Raw genomic sequence first — 21,428 nt, 5'->3', positions numbered from 1 at the left:
GAGGTCAGTAGAGTAGAGGAAGGGGATCAAAAAAGGGAGGAGAGGAGGAGAGTATGTTGCTGGGGACTGAAATGGAGAAAACCATGGTATATGCAGTTATGAATGTCAGAATGAATCCCACTATTAACTATGATGCACTAAAAATAAAAAAATAAAAATAAATAAATAAATAAAACAATCCTGTGTCATCATTACCATACCACTGTCCTGTGGTAATAGAGATCAGGTGGAATGAAGGCTATTACTGGTGGAGTCTGTGGAAGTTTCTGGAAGGAATTGTTGCTGGTTTTGGCTCCCAAGTTCTCAGAGGGCATTCCATTTCCTTCATGTCTCTAAGTCTCCAGGTCATTTCAGTGGAGAAAGAAAAGGCCCACACTGTATGTTGGTGTTAGGAGCCTATGGTGAGGGGTTGGGAGTGTAGTTCAGTGGTAGAGCACGTGCCTGACAAGTATGAGGCCCTGGGTTCCATCACTAATACCATACACAGACACACACACACACACACACACACACACACACACACACACACACAAATCATCATCATCATCATCATCATCATCATCATCCCACAGGGAAGGGACATGTCACCATCATCATCATCATCATCATCATCCCACAGGGAAGGGACATGTCACCATCCCCCAGCTAGGTCAGAGAAGAAAGGTGCAGGGTTTCCATGCCTCGGGAGCAAATTGAGATAGTTCTCTCAAGGCACACCTCCTGAGGACACTGGAAGTCAGCAGGTTGCAGAGTGCTTGTCTGCAGCCTGAGCTACAGCAAGAGGACTGGGCCAGGTAGCGGGACCTGGTAGGGCAGGGGCACTGGCCCTCTCTTCCACAGAGCCTACCTGTGTGTGTCACAGAGTGGCCTGATGGTGGCCTCAGGTCTTCCTGACTTTGTTCTCAGTTTTCTCCCTGGAAGGTAACCAGGGGCACCAACATTCTCTTTGTTCCTCTTTCCTGCTTGGTCCCCAGGCACGACCCTGAGACCCTGGAAGGATGCTAAACCGGCCACTGCCACACCTCCTGCGCCACCCTCCAGACCCAGCAGTGCTGAACAGACACTGAGGGGGCTGCCAGGGCTCCTCAGGCCCCCAACATCCGTGCAGCCCACTTCTGTGCAGTGCCCAGGAGAGAAGGGGCCAGTGGTTCCTGCTGAGGCTCCCATCATCCTGAGCTCGCCTCGCACCTCCAAGACTGACTCGTACGAGCTGGTGTGGCGGCCTCGGCACGAGGGCAGCAGCAGGGCGCCCATCCTCTACTATGTGGTGAAACACCGCAAGGTATGACCCTGGCCTTGTGCCTCCATCTCACTGGATCCCTTACTCCCCACTGTTGATCCTGCCCTTCTGTCTCCTCCTATGCCCATCCCTTCTGCCACCAAGGTGGCTGGCTGTGCAATGGGCAGGCGGCACCCTGAGATGCCCAGGAAGAGGCCGTGGGTGGGCCCTTAGGTCTAATCTGTGTTCATTCCCCAGAAGCAGATGCCTGCTTCCAGTCCCAGAGGTGACAGTTAGCAGGCTCCCACCATCCTCCCCTTCCTTCTTCCTCTGTCGTTTGTTGTTGATTTTGTTTTGTTTGGTTTTTTAACCAAAGTAAGCTCTGCTAGGCACATACCTGCAGGAACTCTAGCATGGCTCTGAAGCCAGGAAAACAAATATTTGTGAACTGGTGTTTTCTCTGGGCCAGAAAACACCCCTCAGTTCTAGTTCTCAGAATTCATTGTGGCCGTAGCTGAGGAGCAGGCACTGGAGCTCCAAGCACATGGTGTTGATCAGACCTCGGCCATTTCTCCTCCACAGAGGACGTCTGTCCTGGGGGTGGTGGGGAGCTGTCAGGGAGGGAGTCTTGGTCTGTGACAAGCTGTGTGACAGAACTGGGCCAACCCCCTACTCCTGAATGCTATTCTGTGAGGCAGGACAGGGCTCCAGGCTGCCACATTCTGGGGCTGTGTAGGGAAGAGGACACGAAGTGCCCTGTGAGAAACATCCTGAGATGTTTCTGTTCACTCCAAGTATGTGTGGTTTTCTAAGTCCATTTGATAGAAATTGATCGTTCTTAAATGGATTTTTAAAAAATTTTTTTGGCTAATAGAATCACATAACTGCTAAATTTTATCATACATTTATATTGTGTCTGCTTAAAAAAGTGTTATGTGCATGCATTTGGTATAAAATACAGGAAATACATAGCGTGGAATTAAAAGTCTGTAGCCACTTTTTCCTTCTCAAAAAACAAACAGCAAACTTCACCCTGCATGGCAGAAGGCATTGACCATACAGAAGCCATGTCCCTGCTGTGAACCTCACTGGCCCTTTGCAATTTGTCCTTTTCTTTCCCTTCGCATATTCTCCTAGAAGACCTGGGGGCAGGACAAGTCCACAGAGACAGGGGTCAGAAACTCTCAGAAGGCACAGCAGCCCCTGTTGCCCCTGTGCTGCCTCCTGTGTAGGGGCCTGGGCGGGGCAGACTCTCATTAACCCTCAGTCAGCAAAGGGGGTGAATGAGCTCGGAACAAGAAGCAGCCTTGTTCAGCACATGTTCCAGCGCAGGCTGGTCTCCATCCTTACTTCCCCCTGTAACTGGACACCTCTATCTGAGTTGTAGACAAAGATCAGGGCAGGCCAAATGCCCATGGTCCCCAAGAGACAAAAACCAGCATGAGAGCAAGAATAATATTTTTTAGGCCAATAGGTGGCCAAGAAACTGCCTCCCACAAGAGGCAGGCTGGCAAAGGCTGAGCCATGGTGATCCGGAAATGCCAGGCTGAGGCCGCATTCAGCCTCTCAGTGTGTGTGACAGTGACTAATTACCCCTGCATTTTTTATTTTCATTTCTATGCCCAGTGGAAGTGCGAGGCCAGCACTGGGAGGGCAGGGGGAGAGTGTGGGGGTTGCGGGGACAGGGCTCCCGCTGCGTCTGGCTTCCATTAGGCTCCGGCCCGTGGGGCGCTTGGAACTGTTAGGTGGACAGTGCCAAGGCAGAAATGATGCCTTGAAAGCCAATCCTGCCTGTGGAACTCTCATATCCTAAACATCATCACTCAAGAAAGAATTTTGAAATCAAAAGTCAGCATTTAAGTTATTTACTTATTTTTTTTTTGTCCCCTGTCTCTTGGGGGGCATTGGGAATCATTCAGCTAAGTTTCTTTTTCATACGCACAAAGCAAGTTTCCCTTCCTGGTGCATCTGCAGATCCTGGGCTACTGTTTGGGTTTCCAGCATGACTGGGGATTCTCAGTTTATAGAATCTTCTCCCTTTGGAATGAATCCTGGAAGCCTGACATTAATGAGCCTAGACCATCCCTGTCCCTTGAATGGTAGGTTTTGTTCTGCTTTGGAATATTCTGCTTGGGAATAGGAGTTGTCCTTACCAGCTGTTCTCTGCCTTCAGTAAACCTCAACTTCAGGTTTCAGCAAGCTCTCTGAGATGCAAAACTGACCCTTGAGTGCTTGTCCTTAAAGGTGGTGGATGAGATGAAGTAGTTTCTCACAGTCAACTGTTGGGGACCTGGAACCCTCTTGTTTTTTTCTTTAGCTTTAGAGAGCTAGTCATTAAAAATTCACGTATAATATTCACAATTTATCCCTAGCTTTTAAGTTCTAAACAAGGACCAGAGGAAAAGATTATAAGGTTAGAACCCTCACCTGGTGAAAGGTGTGGGAGGGGCGGGGGCGGCACTTGCTGGGAGGCTCAATGTGCCAGGCTCCATGCTGGGAGCTTTACATAAGTCATCTTCAGAGTCAATCTGAGAGATTTTCTTTGCCTCATTTTAGAAATGGAAGGTTTAGGGCTCAGTGAGGGAGGGAGCTTTCTCAGAGTATGCAATCTGGACTAGAACTCAGGGCTCTGCTCCTAGGCTTCTCATTCTAGGACAGGTCACTGTATGGAGTCACAGTTTGGAGTCAGGATCAGGGTTTCTGATCTCACCAGCCACACGGGCTTGAGCAAATCACTCCTCTCTGGGCTTAGTCTCCTCTCTTGTGACTGGGAGCAGTGTCGATGCCATTGCTTGGGCCTTGTGAGGGCAGATAGGGTAGCATGTATAAACCCCTTAGTTCTGTGGTTTGCACATAGCAAGTGCTCAGGAAGTGCAGCTGTTTCTACTACTGCCACTGCTTTTGCCTTTATTCTCGTCACTGTCTTATTAGAATATAGATGGTAGAAACTATATTTGGTTCAGACAGAGCAAGGAGAAAGTTACCCATGGGGGTTTGGGAAAGACAGCAGGGAGGTCTTTGGAGGGGCCCACCAAGTATCAGTACAGCCTCCAGATCTGCCTGAGTTTCTCTTGATGGGATTATTAGGTGAGAGACCTGGAAGCCCAACCTGACCACAACCACCACAGTGAGGTTGGTAGAGACAGCTAGTGGCCAGCCTGAGTTCTGCAGCACCACCTGACCCCAAATTGGCCCTCCACTGCCCAACCCCTCCCCCCACTCAGTTCTGCTGTGCTTGCAAAACACAGCCATCTGCAGACTAGGTGTAGGTGCTGGTCCTTACACCAGCCACCTTCTCCAGCAGGTCACCAACTCCTCTGATGACTGGACCATTTCTGGCATTCCAGCCAGCCAGCACCGCCTGACCCTCACCAGGCTCGACCCAGGGAGCTTGTACGAAGTAGAGATGGCAGCTTACAACTGTGTTGGCGAGGGCCAGACGGCAATGGTCACCTTCCGAACTGGTAAGGCCAAACGTGAGCACAGCTTGGGGTTTCCACTACCATACAAGTTGTCCCAGGGCCAGGTGGGAAATCCTGCCCACCTTGCTCCATCCAGTCCGGGAGAGTTCTGTCCTCCCTTTCCACTGCTGCCTCCCTGTGGCTTGTGTGTCCAGGCTGAGGTTTCTCTTATTCGAATGACTGGCCAGCCTCTTTGGCATCGCTCTGTCCTTACCCCACACAGGGCTGGCGCACACCATGGCAGTACGGGACAGTGCTGTGATCTGAACTCACTTTCAGTGTCCTGTGTTCCTATTTGCCCCACCTTGCCACAGCCCTTACCAGAGTCTCAGACAAAAAAGGACTCTGTGGGAAGATCGAACGCATGCTCCTCCCCTTGCTGATCTCAACCCATTTCCACCCAGGACGGCGCCCCAAACCTGAGATCATGGCCAGCAAAGAGCAACAGATCCAGAGAGATGACCCTGGAGCCGGCCCCCAGAGCAGCAGTCAACCAGATCATGGCCGCCTTTCCCGTAAGCCCCCAGCAGCTAGCTGGGCAGGGGGTGGGGGTCAGGAGTAGTCAGAACTGGACCTCCCTGTTGTGACTGTTGCTGTGGGTCAAATGAGGTCTTGGTTCTGAAGATCCAGAAATCTTTCAGACATTTTCTTGGCATCTCCCCAGTTGACCATAATGAGAAAATACAGATCAAAGCTTTCACATAAAAAACTGGAGTTAGAATTACCTTGTGGGTCCAGAGACAAGGGTTCGTCAGGGGACAGCAACTGGCACTTGACCCTCCACACTCGGACTCGAGTAGCTGAAGGGGTTTTGGTATGAGGCTTCTCTGGGGCAGGAGAATCTGATGTGAGCACCAGTGGGGGAGGACTGAGGGGAGACGGAGGCCCTGTCGGGGCGGGCCAGTCCAATCAGAAAACCGGGTCATCTCACAGTGTCCCCTTCCTCTTTCTGCCTCTCTCCCTCCTGGGGCTTGATATTCCCAGCCCCAGAAGCTCCAGACAGGCCCACCATCTCCATGGCCTCCGAGACCTCAGTGTATGTGACCTGGATTCCCCGTGGGAATGGTGGCTTCCCAATCCAGTCCTTCCGCGTGGAGTACAAGAAGCTAAAGAAAGTGGGAGACTGGATCCTGGCCACTAACGCCATCCCTCCCTCACGGCTCTCAGTGGAAATCACAGGCCTAGAGAAAGGTAGGGGCCTGGCCACTCTCCTGCCCCATCCCTGGGCTGCCCCTGGACCACACTGAAGAAGAAAATGAGCCTTGGAAGCTCTCTGCCTGATCCTTGGCCCACCAGCATGCTCAGATGGTGGAGTTTATGGTTCTGCCTGGGTCCCCTAAGCCCCTCCTTCTCCCTCTCTCCAAAAGAGTCCAGAGCCATTTCCTGTGTGATTCCTCTCTGACGAGGATGGGCATTCTTGTGAGTCCTTCAGGGACTTGCTCTTGGGGTGGACTGCCCAGAACATCCCTCCAGGCTGTCCCTGATGGACTGTGGGGGAATCAAAAGGTCTTTCTGAGTTCTGTGCGGGTCTTTCTCACCAGGCACCTCTTACAAGTTCCGTGTCCGGGCTCTGAACATGCTGGGGGAGAGCGAGCCCAGCGCCCCCTCCCGGCCCTATGTGGTGTCAGGCTACAGTGGCCGCGTGTATGAGAGGCCAGTGGCAGGCCCTTATATCACCTTCACGGATGCGGTCAATGAGACCACCATCATGCTCAAGTGGATGGTAAGTGACCTCGCTGTGGACAGCCACGGGAAGAAGGGGCAGAGGCTCCTGTCGGGTAGGAACTTGCTGCAGGGCCCTCTGTGGCCTTAACCCCTCTCTAAGACACCTCCTTCATGTGTCCCTCCACCTACATACCTGAAAACTGGGCTCCCTCACACTGCATCAGAAAGCCCAACTAGTGGAATTTGGGAGACTCTTAGCAACTGGAGCTGCTATTAGGATTTCCTGTTTGGTTTGGTGCCTTGACCCAGTAGACACCCCCACAAGCTGGCTCCCATTTTCAGGTTCTGTCCCACCCCTCTTCCTGCCCTTCCCCTGACACCACAGAGAACTCAAGCACAATTGTCAGGGTTCCTTTTTAACCAAAGATAATGACCCTTGCCTGCCCAGGGAGGCTCAGGAGGGACTGAAATCTTTGAAGAAATGCAATCTGTTTCCAGAAGCTTGGGGATCTCTGGGCAAAATAAAATAATGTGCGATCTCCACAGCCTTCTTCAGAGAAGCCCAGGGACTTCATCAGGAACGTTCGCCAGGGGTCCCCAGTCTAGTTCACACGCTAGCCAGGGGTAGCACTTCCACACCCGAGCGGTTTTGCTCTGACGACGAGTTCTCTGCTCCACTGTCACCATGTCTCTTCTCCATTCCCTGTAGTATATCCCAGCAAGTAACAACAACACCCCAATCCATGGCTTTTATATCTACTATCGACCCACAGACAGTGACAATGACAGTGACTACAAGAAGGATATGGTGGAAGGTGAGAAGAACTTTGGTGTGACATGGTTTCCTCCACTGGCAAGGGGGTCTGGGTACTGGTGAAATCTGTATAAAACCTGGGTCTGGCATGGTGCAAACCATCTGTACTCCATGCCACTGAGTCAGGATACATGCAGGGCTGTCCAGTTAAAAAGCCCACACGCTTCCTTCCCTTAATGTTAGACGACAGGAATGTGGGCAGACACCTGGAACATGCCCTCCAGTGTGTCTCCACCATGTGATCTCCTCTGCCACTCAGTGGCGCCAGCCCAGACACACGGCCTTAAGTCTGACCATGAGATCTGGGCAAAGTCAGATCTTCAGTCACATCACCATGCACAATTCTCCCTGTCTTTCCCAGGGGATAGGTACTGGCACTCCATCAGCCACCTGCAGCCAGAGACCTCCTACGACATTAAGATGCAGTGCTTCAATGAAGGCGGGGAGAGCGAGTTCAGCAATGTGATGATCTGTGAGACCAAAGGTGATTCTCTCTGGGTTCTCCTCTCCCTTTGTGCTACTTCCAGCAGAGTAGGCATAGTCACTGTCCATGCCCTGCTGGGCACCTCCTTCTCAAGAAGACTCCTTATTTTCTGAGAACCCCACACCTCTTCATTTTCACCCTTCTGCTTGTTTGCTTGTTGCCTGTTAAGGATGAGTGAGTCACCTTCAGTGGAGTTTCAGGGAACTGAGGAATTAACTCATCCATAAACTCATTGTTAAGTTGGGAACTTTTTTATAAATACTTGATTCCTGCCATGACATTTGGTACTTACATTGGTTGATTTATTTAATTAAACTACAACCTCATGAGATGAGGAAGACACTGAGCCTCAAGAATCTGCATACTTTGGCCATAATCGTGTGGCCAGTCAGTGACTGTGGACCAGTTCTGTCTAACGCCCAGCCCCGGTTCTTTCTCACCATAAAACATGTTAAACATATTCAAATAGCAACTTGTTAATATTTGCACATTGGTCATGTGAGTATATATCATTATCTCCATTTTTTTTTAAATACTGAAAGTGAGATCAAGCAGTTATATTGTAAAAGACATAATCAGAAGATCACAAAGGAATGAAAATGGTGATAAAAACATGTTTCTGTCTTCGAGACTTCAATGTTCTTTCTCCTGCTTTGTGTTACTTTTGGTCACTGTTCACGAACACCTGCTGAGGACTCGAAGTGTGCCCATCCTGGTCTCTTCTACCAGGTTCAGGGACAGGAGGGGCAGATGCATACAAAGCCCAGGATCCTGCATCAGGTGGCACAGACAGGCCCCGGGGGAAAGAACAGAGGCTCACCAAACCTTCACTCTAGTCTTCTGGAAGGAGTGACTCTGGGCTGGAATGAGGAGAGAGTAGCCTAGGGACAGGTCAAGCCTGAAAGTATCACAGATGGCTGCAGCATCCAGCGCCAGAGGGAGGATGAGAGAGAGAAGCTCAGAGAAAAGGTCAGAGACAATGGTGGGCAGCAGGTAGTGAGGACCTGAGGCTGAGCTGGTGGTTAGCAGTGGGAACCTCTTGAGGCCGTGGGGTGAGATTTGTTTGCTGAAAAGGGTCACCAGTGATCCTGCAAGAGGTGGACTGCTGGGCGAGAACTGGGCTCTGAAGTGAAGGACATGAGATGAGTTCGACTACTTTTCTGAGGAAGTGTGGGCAGGACCAGGACCAACTGCATGCTGGGCTGGGAGAAGAAAAGGGCTTCGAGGTTTAACTCCAAAGTGCTGCCCAGGTGTTGCTGCCATTAATTGAAATGAAGCAAAGAGAGAAACAATGAGGCAAAGAGAGAAACAGGTTTCATGAGAACAGAATGAGGTAAAACCTCTCAGAGATTGACTGAGTGATTCTCAAATGGATGTGTCTGATAAAAGAGGCAGGTCTACTGCCCGGGGCAAGGGTCCCATGGGGACATTGATATGGGAGTGTTTAGGATATAGGTGTAAATGGTGGGACTAGGGGAGAACACACAGAGAGAGTGGACGAGAGGAAGCAGAAGGAAGAGGCAGGAAAACAGAAGTGGATAAAGAGTGGCGGGCAGCAGGGGTGGAATATCATCTGACTGTGGCCCCAGAAAGTAGCGGGAGGAGATATTTGTGAAAGAGTGAATCATATCTGATAATACTATACTAGCAAAACCCAGATGGGAAGCTTTAGGATCTTGACTTTCCGCCTTGAATTGGCATTTCCCAATTACTCTTTGTCCCACCAAGTCCCCAGATGCCCAATTTCCTGCTCTGCGACCTGAGCTCATGCCTCATACATCACATGCCTTCATCCACCCCAGAAGAGCAAATTTGTGGTAAATTCTTCCATTCCCAATTCTTTTGCTGGTTTTGTGAGGTCTTAGTATTTTCCTCCAAAAGTTCACCAATTATTCTTTTAAAAAACACAATGCCACTTCCACTTAGTCAGACTCAGTGCCTGTCTCAAAGGTTCTGGTCTCCTCAACACCACCGAATTTCACATTAGATACCGATTTCATGCTGAGTGTGGACAGGATTCAAAAAAGGAATTCAAAATAAGGAATTTTGAAGCCAGATGTTGAGTTCGATCCCATTTCCTATAACCACGAATTGGGGTATTTTCTTTTTCAATTTCTTGTGAGGGAAATGTCAAAGAAATAGATGCTGACGTGAGTTTTGTCCACAATTGCAGCTCGGAAGTTCTCTGGTCAGCCCGGTAGACTCCCACCTCCAACTCTGGCTGCACCACAGCCACCACCCCCGGAAACCATAGAGCGGCCAGTGGGCACTGGGGCCATGGTGGCGCGTGCCAGCGATCTGCCCTATCTGATTGTCGGGGTCGTCCTGGGCTCCATCGTCCTCATCATCGTCACCTTCATCCCCTTCTGCCTGTGGAGGGCCTGGTCTAAGCAAAGTGAGTAAGGAAGGAGCCTGCAGAGGGAGCCCGGGCCCCACAGCCATCCCAGGAGGCCTCTGCCCAGTGCAGGGCCAGAGGTGATCTGCTCCACATCCATGGACAGCTCGAGCTCCAGGGTCCCCTGATGGTCCCACAGAGTCAGAGAACGCCCAAGACTGGGCAGATGCCTCCCAGATCATGTCGCTGGGCTGAGGGAGTGTGAAGAGGCAGAGGTTGGTCTGCCCTCTCAGTCTCGAGCTTAGTGCTTACCTTGCTCCATCCTCTTATGTCCAAAGCTGCCTCTCTGACCTCATTTAAATGTGCCAACTGCCCCTGCCTCTTCCCAGCAGCCATTTGCTGCCTCTGCTCTGGGTCCGGAGCCACCTTGAGCTTTCCCCTTCCCCCAACTTCCATCCGCTAATGGGTTTCACAAGGTGACCTGGTGGCCGCCTCACCTCACCTCATGCCCTTTTCACTCACCCCCTTCTTTCCCCGCTTTGCCCCTGTTCTCCCCACTCTTCTCCTCACTTCAGAAAAACAACCCTCAAAGTTAGGAAGAAATGAGAAGAAGATTCTGAGGGTAAACATGCTGCACCCGTTGGACAATGTCATCTCCCGCCTGCATCCTTGGACCCTGTGTGGTCGGGCAGGTGGGACTTTTTCTAGCTGCCCGAGGCTTCCTTGGCCTGAGCAGACCCGTGCTTCTGTTCTTCCAGAACACACAACAGACCTGGGCTTTCCTCGAAGTGCCCTTCTGTCCTCCTCCTGCCAGTACACCATGGTGCCATTGGGAGGACTCCCCCGCCACCGAGTCAGTGGACAACCGTACCTCGGTGGCATCAGTGGACGGGCCTGCACCAATGGGACACATGTGAATCGGGGCTGCCCTGCAGCTGCAATGGGCTACCCAGGCATGAAACCTCAGCAACACTGCCCCGGGGAGCTTCAGCAGGTGACATACCCCAGGGTGGGTGGGTAGCAGGACGGGGGCCATGGTTGAGCTGCCTCTTGGGGCTTCTCCCTTCGAGCTCCCATGCCCGGCTGCTGGGCCAGACTTTCCTTCCATCAGCAAGAGCTCATCCTCCTGAAGAGTGAGCAGTGCCGTTTCCTGGAAGCCCTGACACCTTTTCTTTACTCTTTCCTTTGAGCAGCAGGATGACACCAACAGCCTGCTGAGGCAGACCCTTCTTGGCAATGGATATGACCCTCAGAGCCACCAGATTACCAGGTAACCAGGCCCCTCCTGGCCCTCCCTTTCATTTCCAAGCCCCAGAGCCTTTCTCTTTAGCTCTTCAAATCCTATGTCAGTCACGTAGAGCCAAGAAGTGCTTCACTCAGGGATCCTCAAATCTGCCACCTTTGCTCTGCAGGGCCCTTACCCTAATGGCTGGTTTTGTGCTTGTGGGTATGATTCCCTTTCTTTTGGGGGGACATGGGTTCTTCTCAGAATCCTCTTTGGGTAGACCAAAAACTACATTTGCCCACAGACCCCTAAACACATGATTCACATACCCCACAAGAAATAAAATGGACAGGACTAGAAGTAACAGTGGGGATAATGGTGTGACACCTTGTGACACTCCAAGGGGAGCTGTCCTTGCCCATCCGAGCTCTGACCAGCTCTGTCACCCTCAGAGGGAAGTCACTGGTGGACAGGAAGGGTTCAGGCCCACTCTGCCCCTGTTTCACTGTCCCCATCTGGTTTATGCACTGCAGGGGTCCCAAGTCTAGCCCAGATGAGGGCTCTTTCTTATACACACTGCCTGATGACTCGACTCACCAGCTGCTCCAGTCCCAAGATTGCTGCCACCTCCAAAAGCAGCCTGCCACTGCGGGCCAGTCAGGAATGAGGAGAGCACCAGAGAGTCCTGGCCTGGAAGCTGCATGGGACCCTCCATTTCGCTCAGGTTAGCTGGGCAGGGAAGAGAAACTGAAGAGGCTGGGAATGACCTGAGGTGGGCACCCATGACCCAATAGTGACTTGGAGAAGGGGAGTCAACAGTCTTAAAAATGTAGTTTGGTAGGAGCTTTCTCCGGGTTCTGGAAGGAAAAGCCAGGGAGTGGGGCAGGTGGACTCTGTGCTTCCCTGCTGAAGGGCTGGGAGGTCTGTGGGGTGCACCAGGCCAGCCTGACTCCAGCCTTGCAATCAGTGGTCCTCAGAGGCTGAGAGGAAGGACACTGCTCCAATTCAGAGGAAGAAGCCATTTGGTCTCTGCATTTCAAGGCCATTCACAAATTCTTTTTGCCTCCCATCAAACAAGAACCTCTAATCACTTGCATTGTTGGGTCTTGTTTCTTAATTAAGGAATAAGTTGCCTCCATCATTACGGAGCCAAGTTCTTACAAACCTCATCACGATGACTCTTCAGGCTTCCACAGAACTTTCTCTCCATGGGGCTTGGGGCCACTCACGCCACCTCATCCCACCCCTCCCTCTGTGCCACCTCCTTGGAAATCCTTGGATGCTTGGTTAGGGCACAGGCTGGTTAGAGGACTGCTTACTATTTCTTAGCCTCCACCGTGTGCATGCCCCTTCAAACAATCCTAGATCCCGTCTCTGGAACATTTTGGAAGATAGTCACTTCCCAGAGCCAGATCCAGTGTCATGAAGACAGGGTTAGGTCAGTGTGAGGGCAATGCATTGCGAGTGGGATGTTTGTACCCAGAAGCCATACCAAAGGGTAGGCCAAGAGCCTGAACCTGAAGAGAGCACGGCTTTCTGCCACATCTCAAGGGCTCCTCTGATTTCATCAGGATGCAAGCTGATTATTTCAGAGTCTCCACACTCCCAGTTCCCAGCCCAGGTTGCACGGGGATGGTAAGGGGCCCTCCCCACATGGGTGAGACTCCTTGGAGGGCGCAAGAATTCCTTGTCTTGGTTGTAGATTTCTGTCCCTCCTTTAGAACCAGTGTAACCTGTTCCGTCCACAGGTAGACTGGCCCAGGACCACTTGGTTAGTCTGTGTTTTAATGTTTTCCACTTTCTTTCCCCACTAGGGACTCCATGCTGCTTGGGCCTTGTACCAGTTGAGGAAGTGGACAGTCCTGACCCCTGCCAAGTGGGTGGAGGAGAATGGTGCCCCCAGCACCCTTCAGGGGCTTATGCAGGACGGGAACCTGGGATGCAGCTCTCTCCCAGCCCACCGGTGCATGTGTCTTTTGAAACGCCACCTCCCACAGTTTAGGCAAAGCCAAGATCCCAGTCAGACTATATATTGTTTGTTTTTTAAAAGAGACAGAGAAAATTGGTATTTATTTTTCTATTATAGCCATATTTATATATTTATGCACTTGTAAATAAATGTATATGTGTTTTTATAATTCTGGAGAGACAGAAACCTCCCCATTGAGGTACAAGAGAGAAAACAAGCCACAATATACCAGGTGTCAGCCAGGAGAAAGGCAGGCAGACTGGCCAGGGTACAGACTCCTACAGGACTTGCAGCTGCCTGGGCTACAGCGAGGCAGGGTCCTAGGCACATTGTTCATGAACGTCATGAGGGAAAAGCAAGGGCCACAGTATGGCAAAATAGAGACACCCCTGAAGGTGGCTGGATCTGGTGGCACAGGAAACACTTCCTAAGATGCCCTGCGAACAGACTGAGACGTGTACAGCACTGTAAGCATTAACAAACGTTCCAGAGTCAATAATCTGTGGCAACATATCTCTGTAAAAACAAACACTGTAACTTCTAAATAAATGTTTAGTCTTCCCTGTAACCTTCAACTGAGTCATGAATGAGTCAGCATTTTCTCTAGACATTAGGATTTGGTCTTTGAATCACTGGAGAAAATATCCACTTGTGATGTTTTCAGATCCATCAAGCAATGAAGTCTGGAATCAATAGCAGATGTTTTTCATTTTTTTTCCTGTCTTTTTTAAACACTGAACAACAGTTGTGTTTCGACTAATGCAGAATGCATTAATAACTGTTTACTCCAAGAGGGAGACACTGTACAATAGGCTAGGATAAGCAGATTCGTCGTTGTCTTACTGCCTGGGCTTGGGGTAAAGATTTGGTCATACTGGGGGAATGAAACTAATCTTTTTTATGTAGGTGTGTTGAAGACCAAATGTTTCTTCCAAAATACCATTTAGTTAAGTGCTATCTCACATATGGTGCCTGACAAATTCTGAAGATATACTAACAGTGTGGGGGGAATTGACTCACTCTTTTAAAATCAACATTTACTTGCTGTTATCCAATCAAAGTATCACAGATTCTCCTTTGAAACTGAAATTTAAAATGTTTATATATAGAACTGAAACTAGATGGAAGCTGAAGCTTGCAATGTCTTAACACGCTTTAACTGAGTTTTTGGTGGGTGGGAGGGTGTTTTCTATATTTAGGAAAAACTGAGTTACAGATGAAATGCTATTTGAGTCACTATCTCCCTAAAAGTTGTGCCAGAATTTGATTAACAGTATCCTAGGAATCCTGGGGAACTGGTGAACTCTGTCTGTCAGGCGAGTGCACCCTCTGCTGGCAAGAAGTAGCACTGCACCTACTCTTAGTCTTGCATTTTTTCCCCATCAAACAGCTAATCAGAAAAGAACTCTCATTAAAACAGCATTTCTGGTTATTTATTGACATTAAGGAACAAAAACAAAAGGGAAGGAAAAGTACAGTTCGGAATGGAAGATAAAAAGATACTGCGATTTCAGACACAATCTGTCTTTGAGGACTACTTCCAGAAGTGGGTGGGACTAATATTCCCAATCTCGCCTTTGCTAATCCAGGTATCCTCAAATCTGATGTTTAAATCACTTGCTATGGAAGGTTTTTAAAGAATTTCTGGGCTGGGGAGATAGCTCAGTCAGTAGAGTGCTTGACTTGCAAGCATGAGGCCCTGGGTTCCATTCCCAGTACCGCAAAAAAAAAAAAAAAAAAAAAAAGAATTTCCCTTTGTTTCTTCTCATGGATAATCTAAGTTTATTGTTAAAGTTGATTGTGGTGAACTTTATTGAAGCAATACATAAAATACCTGCTTTCTGCACAGCATTGGAATCATAGTAACACTGAATGATTTTAGCTCTCAAAAAAAAAAAAAAAGAGAGAGAGAGAAGGAAAGAAAGAGAGAGATAGAGAAAGAAAGAAAGGAAGGAAGAAAGAAAGAAGAGAAAAGAAAAGAAAGTCCTGGTATCAATCAATCACTCAGTATTTCCAAGGCATATTAAATAATATAAATACTAAGCCAATTGCTAGAAAAAGAGAAAAAGGATACCAGGCTTTTGAATATTAGTCTGGGAAATGAAAGAGCTCAGATATTCAACTTTATTGTATTTTGTATTCCTTTAGATTAAGGTGAATTAATCACTATTATACTTTCTTAAAGTTTTGATTTAGTCTTCCATGGCTACATAATTGCTGAAGGGGAAAAGGAAGACCTGCTGGGTGGGAGATGGTGGGGTGCAGAGGTCAGCTGAGGCCCACAGACCTCGGAGGATCTAAACTCTCTGACGGGATAGGCTGACTCACAGGAAGGAGGCACTCCTGTGAAGGGGAGTGCTTATATTCAATGATAGTAAAGATATGACAATTCAAAATGGCCAAGTCCTATTAATGACTGATCCAGAAGTAACTCAAGGTGACATCTGGCTTAGACCTCAGAGGTGAGGCTGCTTCCTGACTGGAGGAGGCAGAGAATAGTGTGACAGGGAAGGGGCAGGATAGCTTTCCAGCCACTTCCACCCAGGCTGCACCCTGGTCATTTTGTTTGAAGCCTAAATTCCCAAATATTCAAAGCTAATACTTAATTACAGATTCAAGGCATCACCTGGAATGGAGCAGAAATGAAAGTAAAGCTACCAAGACACTTCGTCCAACTCAAGATAAAACAATGGAGTGTTATCTATATTGTCAAATCCCAAACACTCTGGGCAAAGTCCTGAATATTGTAGCTCATTACCGTATTGTAGATTTAGTCTAGCTTGAGTTGGGGAAAAAACAATCTTGACTGCCTTTACTCTAAGATGAAATGTGTGTAGAATTCTTGATACCACTCTTCCATAGATTCTAAATTCACTCTTACTGTGATTAGAATCACTGAATTTCAGAGTGGGAAGGAGGCACTGAATTTATCGAAATTCTTCACTTATCAGATAATAAAATGAGGCCCAGGAAGATGATGTAATTTATGATTCTTATGATGCAAATGGAATTCAAGATTGTATCCAGAGACCAACCACAACCCAGGTGGGTGCTGATTGTCATAACCAGCCCCATGATAACCCCTAGGGATCACTGCCTGGTATTCACAATCTGCTCCACATCTTACCAGGGCAGACCTGTGGGAACCATTTGGCAAAGGTGATGGTATGTCACTTCTGTCATCAGGTTGTAAAGGCTGTGGCTTCTATAAGCATCCTTCTTTCTTACTCTTTCCCTTGTTCTTGGATCACTGGATCTGGGAGAATTTGTGCCTGAAGCAGCCCTATAAAGAGACTCATGCCAGAAAGGAACGCGTGCCTCTCACCAAACCTTAGATGTGGCAGCTCTTCCTCACAGTGACCACCTCCATGAGAGATCCTGAGCCAGAGACACCCAGCCAAGCGGTTCCCAGATTCCTGAGCCTCAGAAACACTTCTTGAGTAAGATAGTAAGTTTGTTGTTTGCAGTTAAGTTGTGGGGTAATTTTTTTTGCACAATACTAAATAAACAAAAGAGTTATAACTAGCACATTTAAAAAAAAATGCTTGAAAGACACACAGATAGTTTAGGATACACAAAGAAAGCAATGACAGGATATTCTCCAGTAGAGAAGTTACAGATTTATAGTGATAGGTGCAAATAATAAGTGATTTTGTCCGCTTAAATGGGAATCTGAAAGGATCTTAGAAAATAGGCCAAATGATCACCCTCTAAAAATATTCTAACACAAAAAAAGCAAGTCCAGGCTAGACTTTTGGGGGCAGGTTAGCAGTCTACCAGGTTAGGAAGTAATGGCTTTGCAGAGCTGTGTCCCACACTTACGCAATGCAGGTATTGCCTCCTTCACCTTTCCTTCTTAGTGACCCTGGGACAGCCTCAACGAAGCTCATCAGTACAGAGCCATAGAGCTCTGAATCCATGTTCTGTTACTAACAAGTATCAAGTGTCAGGGAGATCATAATTCAATGGGTGTAGTCATCAGTTTCAACCAAAAGAATACTCTTAAATTATTTAGAAATGTTATGTATAATTGAAGTGAGGCTTAGAGATGACTTCTTGGAGAGATCTATTTAATTTCTTCCTGCTCAGTATCAAAACCAGCAAATGACAAGTCAAACCTGAAAGATGATGGCAAAGGACATAGAAAGTACAGGGATACTTAGAATACTGATGGAGCTAAAAAAAATCTACCAAAAAAAAAAAAAAAAAAACCCTCCTGATTGACCATTTTGAAAAACCTGCTCCTCTGCTCCACTCAGAACTGAGGAGTTCGTGAATCTCTAGGTGATTCAGGAAGCTGATGTCTTTTCTGCTTTCTGTCAATCCAAAGCAAACTAAAGAGGGCAGCTTTGCTGTGTCTGTCTGTACTGCCTGAATCCCCAGTCCTCAAAACACTGCTTTATGAAGTCAACAATGCCAAAATTCTAATTTACATTTCTCTTATTCTAAGATATTATTGGCAAATAGTTTCTTTTTCTCTTGAGTTCTCTCAGAGAATATCTAATACAAGCAAAGTTTATTTTCTAAGGATCCAAGGACCAAGGAAAAAAAATTTTCTCACAAATGACTGAATGAAAAGTTTTTCTTGCCAATGGCTAAATATTTAGAATATTGGAAAAACACATTTTCCTGAAACAAAACACATTACAGACTCTTTCTGGCAACTCTGAGATACAGCTTTCTGAGATTTCATATTCAATTGAGCAGGATCTAAATATCTAAAATGGTTCAGTTCATTAATAATTAGATGTTGGGTGCAGCAGACAGCTCTAAGATAACCAGTTTGGAGAAAAATTATTAAAACTACGTGACAGGATCTGGTTTTTGATTTTTTTAGATGAGTTCACTTTTAACATAATAGGACCGTTGCAGGTGAAAAGGAAACACAAGTTCTGGTGAATTATGTCAGAGATCTTGGATGGATTTGAGAAAACAGCAGACCTAAAGGTTCATGGGGCTCATTTCATTCTCTTGTGTGGGCTGAATGGGTGGGAGGATAAGGCCTCCTTTCTTGCGCAAAAGAGCAATCTCTTCCTTTAAGTCTACAATCCTTTGTGCCTGGGCTTGGACCAATTCAGTGATCTTCTCTCTTGCTACAATATCTGCTTTCCGAGGACCCTGGAAGGCATTGCCCTGTTGGGAGAAAACACCTCTCTGCTTTAAGCATCATTTGGGATGTAAAAAAATCCCCTGTCCTTATATATGTATTAAGAGGGCAGATCTTATAGTCAATTTAAACAGTCATTACTCATTACCAAATTGAACCATAGGAAACCATGACATTTGACAGATTTTTAACCTAAAAATTGGCAATTTCATATGGTTCCACCTAAATGTTCATTTAATACCATCTCTCTTTCTGGGTTTTATGTCTCTGAGAGATAGGTTCCAGTATGACTCAGTCTCCCCACTCTAGCCAGTACCTAGTACCTGTTCTCATGCTTGTTACATAAGTAGATGCTCAATAAAATGTGCCCTCTAATCTAATCATCATAGCAACTGTAACCAGGTGGTAATAGTACAGATTTATAGATAAGGAAACCGAGACTCAGGAAGATTGGATAACTGGCCCAAGATCCTATATTTTAAGGGCTTGAGGCAGGGTAAAAACAAGTTGCCTGAAACCAGAAGCCCATGATTTTTCCATTACCATTAATATACTACTTTAACCAAGGGAAAATCTAAATAAACCCTCTTGCTTCCCTTGCTGTTAGATTACTTTAGAAACCACTAATTTTGCAGGTCATGTAGCTGAGCATCATAGTATTAGTTTCCCACGAGCTTCACTGCACATGACACCTCTGACTGAAGCCCACTAACGAGCTGAAGCAGCTGCCCTTCTCTTGCTCCTCCTGTTTCCCAGCAAAAGATGCCTTTTGTACTGTGAGGTTCGCTATTCCTGGGAAAAAAAACTAAAAACATGTGAGTCATAAACCCTACTAAACAGTCACCTTTTTCTAGATTTACAGAACCCAGGACATCTGAGGGCCCTCAGATAACATCAAAATGCAGGCCAAGGACTTGCTAATCTTGCTCTTTAATTAAAAATGGAATGATGTTGAACTTGTAGGGAAATAATGTGTTTATCCAAAAAGAAAAAATTATAGGGAGATGAAGGTCGATTATCACTGCAAGGATGTTTCAGCAGAAAAGAGAAAGAAAAACACCCCTGGTGGGGCTATCTGGATATGTGACTCAGTGTACAGTCTTCCTGCTCAGTGTCCCCTGCTCTTCCTTTCCCCTACAAAAGCCCTTTGCACCCTGACCTTTGAAAAAAAACCTTATTTCCTTTCCACCAACTTTCATCTCCTGAATATTGACTTTTGCGTAGTGAGCAGTCAGACTCAAGTCCAGTAACGCAGACCTTCACAATAAGGGTGACCCTTCTGCCTCTTCTGTCTTGCTCACTTTTATTTCAAAGACTGTGAAACCTAAACACCAATCTTACCTAGCTTTTCTTCTAGCTAAGGGTGATTAAGTGGATGTAAGTAGAAAAGCTTCGCTTGCTTTGTTTTTTTCTTTTTTTTTTTTTCTTTTTCTGGTCTTACTCATGGTAGGCAAGCACTCTATCATTAAGCTACATTCTTATCGCCACTTTTAAAATTTAGTTTTGAGACAGGGTGTCCCTAAATTGCCCAGGCTGGCCTCCGACTTGTGATCCTCCTGCCTCAGCTTCCCAAGTAGCTGGAATTCCAGGCCATGTGCCTCTGTACCAAGCAAAATATTTTCTTTCTTATTAAAAGAAACAGAAGAGACTGGCACATGGATATGGAGCAGAGCTTAGAAGCTGTTTTGTGACTTTAAAGAAAACACTGACAGAATCACTGAGATACTGGTCTTGACATCACACTCACTAAACCAAAATACAGTCATCTCCTTCCAGACTTATTGTCAAATGAAAAAAAAAAAAGTCTCCTAAGTATTTAAATCACTCTCAATGGAACTTTTGGTTACTTGAGCTAAAAGCACGACTGATATGCCAACCCATGTCCTGTCATTCCAGTTGGTAACTTTCTCCTTATTTTTCTTACCATAGTCAATCAAATTTTGGCTTCTCTTGCTTTGATATGACTTTTGACATTTACTTTTTTCATTTTTACCAAATACCTCCCACACTTCATTTCTAGATCATTATTGTAAGAAGCAATGGAGTCAGCTTTGGAGGCAGATACACTTGGGTTTAAAAACTAACTTAACTATGCCTTAGCTTTGAGAACTCGAGAAAGTTATTTAACTTCTCTAAGCTTTGGAAAGTAATGTTTTGAGAATTAAATGAGATATCCCATGTAAAGATGCTGTACATGTAAAGATATACTAAGTAAAAAAATATAGACTGGTAATTTTGTTTCCCATTCAACCCTTCTCCTGCCTCTGAGCTTTCCTCTTCAATGCATGTGGACTTACAAAGCAGACCAAGCCAACCAATGTTCTTTGACTGCTTAGTCCAAGAAGATTTTGTTTAGGCATTAATTTTCTCAAACACTGCCTGCCTTGATTCTTCACTCAAAAATTCTTCAATATGGATAAAGTTCCCTTGATATCCAAATTCTAGTCTTTTATGTCTAATCTCCAGTTGTGTACCTCCCAAATCCTTATTCATTCTCCATGGAAGAAATCTTCCTACCCTGGGACTTATGTTTAGACCAGTGATTCTTAAACTCTGGCATGCATCAGAATCACCTAGAAGGCTTGCTAGTGTGCAGATTGTTAAGCATCCCCTCCACAACTCCTGACTCAGTAGCTCTGGGATAGGGCCTACAGATCTACATTTCAAACAAGTTCCTGGATGATGCAGTTATCCTTCTTCAGAGGTTCATACTTTGAGAATACCTTGCTTAGACCAGTGTGCTAAAGAAAATATAAAACAAAGACGTCCAGGCAAAACTACTGGCATATTTGCAGATAATTCTGGAAGTATATATCATGTAGTTTAGAATATGTTGTATATGTGTTAGGTTCCTAGAGGTCAAGACTTGAATTGAGTAAACTTTCATTTAAAAATCATCTATTTTATGCTGTTTAAATAGTATGTTAGGCTCAACAAATATTATAGAATAACAAGCTGAGATTCACAAAAAAAATAGCAAGCATTTTAGTAAAGGAACATGCAAGGTCTCACAATTTAAGATGACTGCTTTAGTCAAATGAAATAACAAATATTAGAAATGAATGTTTACCATTAAATTCGGGGAGTGTATTGGTATCATTATTTATTCCTAAATAACCTTACCTTTCTAGGACCAAGGCAAACCCTAT

General features: G+C 46.6%; 2 protein-coding genes across 7 annotated transcripts in view; one reads left to right on the top strand and one right to left on the bottom strand.

Moving 5' to 3' along the window:
- The window catches only part of Boc (BOC cell adhesion associated, oncogene regulated), a 75,099-nt gene extending 61,359 nt beyond the window's left edge, over positions 1-13,740 (top strand). For 3 of the 6 annotated variants that reach the window (XM_047565002.1, XM_047565003.1, XM_047565001.1), the window contains 12 exons: positions 975-1,282; positions 4,521-4,683; positions 4,995-5,195; positions 5,665-5,871; positions 6,222-6,403; positions 7,055-7,160; positions 7,521-7,643; positions 9,817-10,038; positions 10,737-10,972; positions 11,172-11,248; positions 11,737-11,927; positions 13,018-13,740. In XM_047565002.1, the coding sequence (XP_047420958.1) occupies positions 975-1,282; positions 4,521-4,683; positions 4,995-5,195; positions 5,665-5,871; positions 6,222-6,403; positions 7,055-7,160; positions 7,521-7,643; positions 9,817-10,038; positions 10,737-10,972; positions 11,172-11,248; positions 11,737-11,927; positions 13,018-13,205 (2,204 nt within the window). In that variant the 3' untranslated portion in view covers positions 13,206-13,740. The remainder of the gene's footprint in view (positions 1-974; positions 1,283-4,520; positions 4,684-4,994; positions 5,196-5,664; positions 5,872-6,221; positions 6,404-7,054; positions 7,161-7,520; positions 7,644-9,816; positions 10,039-10,736; positions 10,973-11,171; positions 11,249-11,736; positions 11,928-13,017) is intronic. The other 3 variants (XM_047565004.1, XM_047565006.1, XM_047565005.1) reach the window with 3 other exon arrangements.
- A 3,557-nt stretch (positions 13,741-17,297) lies between these two features.
- Cfap44 (cilia and flagella associated protein 44) overlaps positions 17,298-21,428 on the bottom strand; it is a 149,417-nt gene continuing 145,286 nt past the window's right edge. The window contains 1 exon segment of the mRNA XM_047563118.1: positions 17,298-18,305. Within this exon segment, the coding sequence (XP_047419074.1) occupies positions 18,114-18,305 (192 nt within the window). The 3' untranslated portion in view covers positions 17,298-18,113.

Source organism: Sciurus carolinensis, chromosome 9, assembly GCF_902686445.1.
Source record: "Sciurus carolinensis chromosome 9, mSciCar1.2, whole genome shotgun sequence".
Classification (NCBI taxonomy): Eukaryota; Metazoa; Chordata; class Mammalia; order Rodentia; family Sciuridae; genus Sciurus; species Sciurus carolinensis.
Note: the sequence above shows the minus strand (reverse complement) of the source record. Positions and strands in the feature narration are given on the sequence as shown.